The sequence below is a fragment of the Sinocyclocheilus grahami genome, unplaced genomic scaffold, assembly GCF_001515645.1.
Source record: "Sinocyclocheilus grahami isolate Dianchi unplaced genomic scaffold, SAMN03320097.WGS_v1.1 scaffold595.1, whole genome shotgun sequence".
Classification (NCBI taxonomy): domain Eukaryota; kingdom Metazoa; phylum Chordata; class Actinopteri; order Cypriniformes; family Cyprinidae; genus Sinocyclocheilus; species Sinocyclocheilus grahami.
Genome location: NW_015505774.1, coordinates 448366 through 459350, shown reverse-complemented (window position 1 = coordinate 459350; position 10985 = coordinate 448366). Strand labels below are relative to the sequence as shown.

Here is a 10985-nt window from a genome sequence, read left to right as displayed (position 1 = left end):
GCAAAACCTGCATGGCAAAACTCTTGATCACAACAGTTCCTATTGGAATGACTTGATTTTGCAGGTGTGAACACATCAAACACTACAACAATGTTCTCTTTTGCAAATGAGTTTTCTTAGTTATGAGAAAGTTAAGGGAACATTCCATTTTATCAATAGTAAATCTTAAAATCAAACACTACAACAATGGTTTAAATCACTGCCAGCTTGAAGTCAAGGGGCGTGTTGTTTGTGTCAGAGGGTGTGACTTTGTCAAAGGGGCATGGTTGAATGTTGCCACAATCGAGGCAAGAGCCTCAAACACTACAGCAATGGTTTAAATCACTGCCAGTGTGAAGTCAAGGGGTACGCCATTTAGATCAGAGGGTGTGGCTTTGTCAAAGGTGCATGACTTGGTGTTGCCATATTCGAGGCTGGAGCCAAAGCTCCTTGTCCAAGTCATAATGCAACACGATTGTGAACACTAGAAGAATCCTACAGTGATTGGAACATCATTAATACAAATGCAACTGCAAAGGTTCAGTCTACGCGCTCCATTAAGCTCATTCAGGAAGCTCATCTGACTGAGGGGTCCTCAACACTCTTTGTTTTCTGGACAAAATACTGATACATAACATTTTGCTAACATACCCATTAAGTTACGAAAATGTTATTTCGGAATGTTCTGTTTTTTTTTTAAATATATTTTTTCTTGGTTATGTGAATGTTAAGGGAACGTTCCATTTTATCAATGTGAACACATCTTAACATCACTGCCAGTGTGAACTCAAAGGGCGTGTCATTTGGAGTAAGGTGGTGTTTTTTTCAAAGGGGCGTGGCTGAATGTGGCCACATTCGAAGCTAGAGCCACAGCTCTCTGTCTGAGTCACAATGCAACACAATTGTGAACACTAGCAGAATTCCACAGTGATCAGAACCGCATTTATATAAACGCAAGATTTAGTCTAATGTGCTCCACGAAGATCTTTCAGGAAGTTTGTCTGATTGAGGGATCCTCAACACTTTTTGTTTTTTGGACATGATACTGATACAGAACGTTATGGTAACATTCCCAATAAGTTATACAAATATTATTTCTAAATGTTCTTTGAACATCCGTTTTGATTTTTTTTTTATGTTTTAAAAACATTTTTCTTGATTACTTGAACATTAAGGGAACATTCCATTTTATCAATGGTAGATGTGAATGCATCTTAACATCAAAAACTGCAGCAATGGTTAAATCACTGCCATTGTGAATTCAAGAGGCATATCGTTTGGATCAGGGGTGTGGCTTTGTCAAAGGGGCATGGTTGAACATTGCCACATTCGAGGCTAGAGCCTCAAACACTACAGCAATGGTTTAAATCACTAGCAGTGTGAACTCAGGGGGCATGTCGTTTGTATTGGGGGTGTGGCTAAACATCACCACGATCGAGGCTGGAGTCAAAGCTCCTTGTCTGAGTCACAATGCAACACGATTGCAAACACTAGCAGAATTCCACAGTGATTGGAACAGCATTTATACAAACGCAACTGCAATGGTTCAGTCTAAGTGCTCCATAAAACTCAGTCAGGAAGTCTGTCTGATTGAGGGGTCCTCAACACTTTTTAATTAGGCAGTGTTTGAAGGCTGACGGCCGTGAGCTGATCAGGCAGCTCTTGGACAGCTTCCCTTGAGGGTCCTTGCAGTGAACTGTGCGACTCTGCCAACCGGTATCGCAAGTTCTGGAGCACGTCATCCACGATCCCATTGCCCAGCGTGGCCCCACGGGTGGTGTCGTTGTCGGAGGCTCCATTGTCGCAGGAACCTCGATAGTAAATGTCACGACATCTGCTGATGATAGAGCCGCGGCGGTTCCTGAAGTTGCAACGACCGTTCTTGGTGGAAGCGGCATTTTGCGTGGCATGAAAAAGCTGTAGCGGATGTCTAGTGGTTTCTTAGCATCCGTGGCCAGAATCTGCACCACCAGGCTCTCCTGAAGGGCCCCAGGGCCCATGCTATGAAGGGCCTCGTCCCGCTGACTCCAGCCGGTATAGTTGAGAACAGAGCCTTTGAGGGGGATGATGGTCTCTGACGTGGAGATCAGGAACTTCCCATTCAGCAGGTATTCACCTCCGGGCCGCCGCAGTGCCAGATACGCTGTGTAGCGTGACTGGCCTTTGGCTTTGTACTGTCGAACCTTCAGGTGCGTTGAACCCTCAGGAACCTTCACCACATCTGTGTAGCCCTTACTGGAGAACATAGATACAACATCAACTGACCTCATTAGTCTTTTTGTCTTATTTTGTATTTTGTTCCCAGTACAAATATTTAAACATTCTTAAATCAAGATACGTTTACTTGAGAAGCAAAATGACTTTAGATATTAAGTCTTGTTTTCCAATAAGAAATTTAGAGAGGTTATGCCTAAAACGAGAAATATCTGCCAGCAGGATCAGAAAAATAAACTGAATTCAAAGGGAAAACAAGTTTATTTTTCTTAACCTATTGGCAAATATTTTTAATATACTCACATAATTTTGATAGGGTGACTTCAGGTTAATTGGGGCATTTTTTCCCAGTCAACTCAATGGCAAATTGTGTTCCAATTTACCTGAGTTCATAATACATTTTCCAGAAAACAAGACTTAGTATTTTTCTTATTAATTAATTTTTATTATAAGAATTTGTCTAAGAAAAAAAATAATTTGTTTTCGCTTTGAATTGTTTATTTTTCTGACCACAAAACTCTCTAAATTTTTATAGAGTAATTTTCTTAGAAATTACTTTTTCTTTTACTCTGTAAAACTTTATTTAAGGACCAAATTTTAGCTATTAATTAGTTGCTTATTAGCATGAATGTTACTAGCATATTGACTGTTTATTAGTACTTATAAAGCACATATTAATGCCTTATTCTGCATGACCGTATTTTAGATCCCTTAATCCACCCCATACCTAAACTTAACAACTACCTTACTAACTATTAATAAGCAGCAAATTAGGAGTTTGTTCAGGGAAAACTCTTAGTTTAATAGTGAATATGTGATCCCTATTCTAAAGTGTTACTTTTTACTCTTTTCAATCTCTTAAAGTGCATATTGCAGGTTAGAGACCCAGTGAGTCAATGTATAGAAAAATAATGTAGGAACTAGATTTTATTGAAAATATACTTATAAATGCACTACTTGAGGCTTCCGGAGTCTTGTTTGTGAGAAAATTGTTCTTCCGCACCGAAAAACGCCAAAACCGGAAGTGACGTAACGGGAGAGAGTGCGGTCAGTTTAAACAATAGAAAAACAATGGATGCAATGACAGTTTGGATGCTGAGGAAGTTGTAAATGTTTATTCGTACTTGTATAACGGACCACAGCCATACAATTATGAGCCTGCTATGCGGCCAAGAGAGCAGGGACAGGCCAGGATTATTCTAATAATAATTAAAGTTTATCCGTGCTATTGATACTGTGACCACAAACTTGACTACGAATAACTTTGCTAAGAGGTCTTTGTGTCTGCGTAAAGAGAGAGAATCGCTATTCATTCCTTTCACTTTACAATAATAATAAAAAAAGGTAAACACAGAGAGAACATACAAACTCCACACAGATGTTTTTTATTCACAATAAGCTACAGAAACTGAATCTATAGGACGAATAGCGAACTGCGCTTTGGTTCCTATTTTAGAACAACTTTAAAAAGTTATTGTTGCCTAGTTACAGCGAAAAATTAATTTAGGTTTTATTATATATATATATATATATATATATATATATATATATATATATATTATGTGGGGCTGGGTTTTTCACATGACACATTAATGATGATATATTTCAAAAAGTAAATTCTGCTGTTGTCCACATGCACCGCAATCTCTGGCAGTTCATTATAATGTAGTATAATAAACATAACCTATCACACAGAACTGCAGAATACACACACACAAACACACACAAATATCATGCATTAATGTCGAAAAAGTTCATTTGTTCCAGATTTGAATACTGTGTGATAGTATATTGCGATCCATTGTTTTCCTATTGTTTAAATTAACCACACTTCTTCCTGTTATGTCACTTCCGGTTTTGGCGTTTTTCAGATGCGGAAGTAAAATTTTCTCAGAACAATTGAAAAAACAATTAAGCTGTACAAGAGATTTGATTTGTGATTTTGCTTTTCTTTCATGTTTTCTTTCAATGTTCACCCAGGGAAACAAAGGATGTCATACCAGGAACATTTCCTACTTCTGTAAATCACATTAAAGGGGCCATGAATTGAGAAATTAACTTGGGCTTTTGATATATAAGAGGTCATCGCACTAAAATAATATCCTGTAAGTTTCAGAACTGAAAATGTCCTTGTTACCGAAATAAAGGCTTTTATTGACACCAGGCCTTAATAGATATGTTAAACGCCGTCTCCACAGAAGAATATCAATGCCTAATTCTGTAGCCCCGCCCACTGATTCGCGCATGACATAGTAGGGAAATAACATGAGTGCCGCTAAACCGGATCGAGCAACCAAGCAATAAACATGCCGCTGAAGATCGCAAAATATTGTGCAGTGCCTGGTTGTGGAAGAACGCAGTTGCTGCATAACCTTCCTTCAGATTCAAATATTAGGAATGCGTGGGTGAACTTTATTTTGAATGAAGTTTAAGCTCACGCGAGTAAAACATTGAGCGTTAGTTCGCTTCATTTCACCGCGGATTCCTTTGTAAACAAGACACAGTTCGACGCTGGATTTGCAGAGAGACTGAGATTAAAAATCAGTGCCGTGCCATCTACTGTATATTGGATCCGACAGGAATGGCGCAGCACACTTACACAAGTAAACATATTTGTACTACAGTATGTCTAACTATTGCTTTGTTAGAGATCGCTTTGCTATGTCCTGATTATATGTACGTGTCTAACCAAAGTCACAGAAGGCTCCAACTATGAAGGACGCAGCTCGTCAAACAGACACACAAAAAGGTAGTTTTCTATGCCAAACTATTATCCAATCATAGCAGTGGGTGTTTACTTCCAAGTCTTCAATGCGGCATGCCCATACAAACCGAGTGTTTCTCGAGCCGGCCTCAAAACCAGGGTAGAAAATAGCCTATTATTTATTGATTTTGATGTTTTTGAATGTAAAAACCAAGCGAACGTCATAAGTGGACCTCAGACAACAGTATAAAATAATAAAAAAAGCCAGTTCATGACCCCTTTAAGCATTCAGTTTTGTATATTTCAAGCTTAGAAACACAAATAGAGAGTGTCAGATTTCCAGACGAGCTTGTGTCTGAGAGTGTTAATGTACAACTTAACCATATTTTGGGGAGATATTTGTATACCCAGAAGTGATATAAACCTGACCAAACATCCAAATATCTCCCTCTGATGACATCCTCGTTCGTTAGGGTTTGGTTAAAAACAGCAGAAGTGGAACCATTTGTGTTTTCTAACCTCTTCTTGGTGAAGTTTCCAGCCACTTTGATACAGCTGTTGCCATCGCCACCGCAGATGCCACACTTGTCATATTGGAGTTTAGAGCCAATGATCCCGTCACAGCCGGTGCGAACACACTTCCCCTTCACACACACTGAACTGCTGTATGGACGGCATTCCGTCCCATCAACCACCTGCAGGAAAACCACACAAACCAAACATTACCTACTGTTTGGTATTCAACTATTGCTACAAATAAAAAGTCACAAGTCTTTTTCAAATACTTTATCAAATATATTTACAAATATACTTACACTAACAAACAGCAACAAAAGTACTATGCTAATAACATGTTTTTTTGGACATGATATTCATAGAATGTTTGGTCCCACTTTATATTAAGTGGCCCTAATACCCGTGTACTTACATAATAACTAGATGTATACATAGTATGTAACCACAGTGTAAGTACACATTGGTACATAGTATCTAGAGCTGTATTATTTTTGTAACTACACACATGTAACAACCCTCCGAATGGTTTGTGCAAGTACAAATGTGTAACAGGATATATATAACTACATTTTGTAACAACAATATGTATAAGAGTAATTGGAACAGTTTGATCCAGGGGGTGGAGATGGGTAGGTTTAGGGATATGTAAAGTGAGAGGACTTGGATCTCAAGTTGGTGGAGTTGGTGCACCACTGTAATTCCAGTGTACTTGCATGGTAACTCCTCAGGAACTGTCCACTTAATATAAAGTGTAACATTCTGGACACCAACCACAGTTTATATGTAAAGCCTAACTTACTGGCCGCTGCTGTGTAGCATTGTTTACTTAATATAAAGTGTAACACTTTCTTTACCAAAAAGTGCTGTTAGTCCTGTTACACATTTGTACTTTCATTACCAAGAAGTGTTATTACCAATGTCCTGTTACACATTTGTATTTACACATGCCATTCAGTGGGTTGTTACATATGTGTAGTTACACAAACATTACAGCTGCAGATACTATGTACCAATGTGTACTTACACTGTGGTTACATACTATGTACACATCTAGTTACTATGTAAGTACACAGGTATTAGGTCCACTTAATATAAAGTGGGACCGAATGTTTTCCTAATGTTCCCATTAAGTTATCAAAACGTTATCTCTGAATGTTCTCTAAACGTCCGGTTTTTAAGCATTTAAATTTTTTTTTTCTTTTTCTTGAACGTTTAAGGAATTTTATCATTACTGCAAGCATTGAGGCATGTTCTTTTGAATGTTCAATTAAAATTAGACAAACATCCAACTAAAACATCTAACATTATGAACAATAATGTTTTAAGAACATTATTAAAGACCAGATAACTTTGAAAGAGATTTCTATTTTGTTCATAACATAGAACATTTGTACTTAACATAATATGTTCAAAGAATGTTTTGCTAACATTCCCATTAAGTAATGAAAACTTTATTTCTGAATGTTCAAAATGTTTTTAAATGATTTATTTTATAATTTTGCAAACATGGGAACATTACATTTGAATATTGTCTGAACAATCTAAAATAAGTAGTAATAATTTTTTTTTTTTTTAAAGTCAGACGAAAGTCCAACTGAAATGTTTACAATTTTTTCCATGAACAATGTATAAATAATGTTTTTGTGCTAAAGTTTAGAAAACATTATTCCCGAATGTTTTCCTAATGTTCCCATTAAGTTATCAAAACGTTATCTCTGAATGTTCTCTAAACGTCCGGTTTTTAAGCATTTAAATTTTTTTTTTCTTTTTCTTGAACGTTTAAGGAATTTTATCATTACTGCAAGCATTGAGGCATGTTCTTTTGAATGTTCAATTAAAATTAGACAAACATCCAACTAAAACATCTAACATTATGAACAATAATGTTTTAAGAACATTATTAAAGACCAGATAACTTTGAAAGAGATTTCTATTTTGTTCATAACATAGAACATTTGTACTTAACATAATATGTTCAAAGAATGTTTTGCTAACATTCCCATTAAGTAATGAAAACTTTATTTCTGAATGTTCAAAATGTTTTTAAATGATTTATTTTATAATTTTGCAAACATGGGAACATTACATTTGAATATTGTCTGAACAATCTAAAATAAGTAGTAATAATTTTTTTTTTTTAAAGTCAGACGAAAGTCCAACTGAAATGTTTACAATTTTTTCCATGAACAATGTATAAATAATGTTTTTGTGCTAAAGTTTAGAAAACATTATTAAAAACTTTTATTAACATTACTGGAAGAATGTTTGTTCATATCTTTTACAGAACTGTGCGAGAAGAATGTTCCCTGTTAGCTGGGTTTGAAGTATCATGTGAAACCTATATGTTTACATGGCACTTAAAATCGTATGGAATTACCATAATATCATGTACAAAAATGGAAATCATTACAGTAAACAAACACGGTACCCCCACAGTGTTTGTGTAATTCTTCAGAAATGAAGCATCTGTTGTCCATGACTTACTCACCCGTTGTGAGAACACTACATAGTATCCAGTCCCTTTGGCCCTGCAGGTGAGTTTGCACATGTCTTTGGGAAGCACACCGGCAAACTTTGGCACCCATTCCACAAAGGTCTTTACTCCTTTAGGGTCCGTCTGAGGGCCGTTACGCACCTCACACTGTTCCTGACGGAAACTCTTACCTAACAAAGACACAAGACAAATATGAGCAAATATATTCAAATATATGAAGGGCTTATGGGATATGTTGTGAAAACAGTGAAATCTGTTGACTGTAAATCCCTTACTATCTAAAGCTTCGAACTGAAGATGAACTTCATAAGAGGCTGTTCACACAGAATGTGCTTTTGCATTCTACTGCTTGTCTCGCACATGATGTGTTATAAAACACACAGTCAAGTTAAAAGTTGAATTTTAACCTTGTATTTTTTTAATCCCCTGACCTGCATCTCTCAATTTCTAAACATAAAAACGTGAAACACTAAATATGGAATACTACATGCATAAGCACACACAGATTGAGCTAATGCATACTATTGCTATAAATACAGTATTTAATAAAAATATTAACTCTTTTGTGTAGCTGATATAATATGTGTTTAAATCCTTTGCTTAAAAACAGCCTAAAATGGACCAGGTAAGACCAGCAGGGAATTATTTATAATTATTGCACAATAGTTATTATTAAGTTTTTTGTTGTTGCTATGATTACTATTGTTATTATTTTAAATGTATTTCTTAATTAAATGGCATTACTGTCATTAATACTGAGTATGAATTAGAGTTATTTTTGTATTATTTATATACAATTATATTATTTTTTAATATAATGAATCTGAAAAAAATTAATATTTTAATGTTTTCCATTTTCATTAATGATAAAAGCACTGTTATGATTTTTTTATATTACTATTTATACGTGAGTAACTTATTTTATGTCAGTTAGTTGCATTCACTTAGTTTCACTCAATTCACTAAGTAGCATTTATATTTTATTCCAGCTTTATTTCAATTAACAAATCAGCTAAAACTAATATTAGTTCCAGTAACAACATTGGTTTTGAATTAAAAAGTTTATCTTTTAAAAATTCATGTCAGACTGCAGGACAATTTAAAAAGTACTATGAAAACAAAATGGTTAATAAAATGCCAAACAAGTACAGTGAACAGTTACAGCATCTCAATTATATTATTTTTTAATATAATGAATCTGAAAAAAATTAATATTTTAATGTTTTCCATTTTCATTAATGATAAAAGCACTGTTATGATTTTTTTATATTACTATTTATACGTGAGTAACTTATTTTATGTCAGTTAGTTGCATTCACTTAGTTTCACTCAATTCACTAAGTAGCATTTATATTTTATTCCAGCTTTATTTCAATTAACAAATCAGCTAAAACTAATATTAGTTCCAGTAACAACATTGGTTTTGAATTAAAAAGTTTATCTTTTAAAAATTCATGTCAGACTGCAGGACAATTTAAAAAGTACTAGTGAAAACAAAATGGTTAATAAAATGCCAAACAAGTACAGTGAACAGTTACAGCATCAAAAATGCACTTTGCATTATATATTCTTATACATTTTAACCTAAAACTTGTAATGTGTTAACTAATGTAATGTGTCAACTACCTAATTATAATTTATCTTTACTCTGTTATATTAGATAAAACCTTTCACTGAACTTGTTGCAATTATTTTGGGATTGCTGTATCTGCAAGGGATCGTCTCGGTTACGTGTGTACGTGTTCCTTCAGGGAACGGAGACGTTACATCGGTAATGACTGACGAATTGGGATCCTCGCTAGAGAGACCAATCACCTTCGAGTGTTAACAAAACAAGCCAATAAGTATTGGCGTGCGATCTTTGCGTCGCGCACCCCGCCCCGCAGCGCAGGTATATAAGGAGAGCGCGTGCAGATGCACATTCAGTTTTTCGCTGAGGAGCCGAGACGGTGTGCCTTGGCCGTACAGCGGTGGTACAGCAACTGTGGCGATGGAACACAATGGACGTTCTCTTTCAGTCAGTCACGTTAGACGTTACGTCAGTAGTGACTGACAAATTGGGATCCGTATGGAAAACGCTGCTATTGCTGACCCCCTCCAGTGCCCTGCGAAAGCCGGCAAGTCCCCCCACACCAGTTGGGGCAGAAGATAGGACAGGGCTTAGGCAGAGGTGTCCGCCACTGCTGTTCCGTACAGTGGGACACTGGATAACATTGGGAAAGCATACCCAAGTAGCCACATCCTGTGTATAGGAGGTATCATGTGGAAATTACACATATGGACTGGCCATAGGGCAGTGCTACATATGAAAAGTCCCTGCGGTAGACTCAGCCTGCCTGGGGTGAGATACTACGCAGCAGAGATGGCAGATAAATCTCTGCTAGGGAAAGCCGTATCGTGGAAGAATACACATGTGGGATCACCTGAAGGGGGAATCACTACACACGGGCACCTAGCCCAGCACAAGGGGTGATCGACACCGAGCAGGTCCGGTGTTACTGCCTACCTGAGGCGAGTACACGAGAGGACACGGGCTCTACACGGAGATTATAGAATCTCGCAAACGTGTTAGGCGTCGCCCAGCCGGCAGCTCTACAGATGTCTGCTATCGAGGCGCCCCGCGCCAAGCCCCAAGAAGATGCCCCCCCTCTCGTAGAGTGTCCTCTCACTCCGAGGGGGCACGGTAACTGTTGGGCCTGGTATGCTAAGACTATAGCCTCCACTATCCAGTGGGCAAGTCTTTGTTTGGAGACAGCCTTTCCCTTCTGCTGTCCTCCAAAGCAGACAAAAAGCTGGTATGAGGTCCTGAAGCTCTGCGTACAGTCCACATAAATGCGCAAAGCGCGATCGGGACAGAGCAGAGCAACGGCTGGGTCTGCCTCTTCCTGGGGCAGCGCTTGCAAGTTCACCACCTGATCCCTGAAAGGCGTGGTGGGAACTTTGGGCACATATCCGGGCCGGGGTCTCAGGACAACGTGAGAGTTACCCGTCCCGAATTCTAGGCACGAATCGTCGACCGAGAATGCCTGCAGGTCCCCTACCCTCTTGACCGAGGCCAAAGCGGTGAGGAGCGCTGTC

At 37.6% G+C, this 10985-nt stretch overlaps 1 protein-coding gene across 1 annotated transcript in view; it reads right to left on the bottom strand.

Annotated features, from left to right (window-relative positions):
- Positions 1 to 1123: 1123 nt before the first annotated feature.
- adamts5 (ADAM metallopeptidase with thrombospondin type 1 motif, 5 (aggrecanase-2)) overlaps positions 1124 to 10985 on the bottom strand; it is a 58010-nt gene continuing 48148 nt past the window's right edge. Inside the window, exons 6-8 of the mRNA XM_016240613.1 lie at positions 7902 to 8077; positions 5417 to 5592; positions 1124 to 2214 (exon numbers count right to left, since the gene is read on the bottom strand). Coding sequence (XP_016096099.1) covers positions 1581 to 2214; positions 5417 to 5592; positions 7902 to 8077 — 986 coding nt within the window. The 3' untranslated portion in view covers positions 1124 to 1580. The remainder of the gene's footprint in view (positions 2215 to 5416; positions 5593 to 7901; positions 8078 to 10985) is intronic.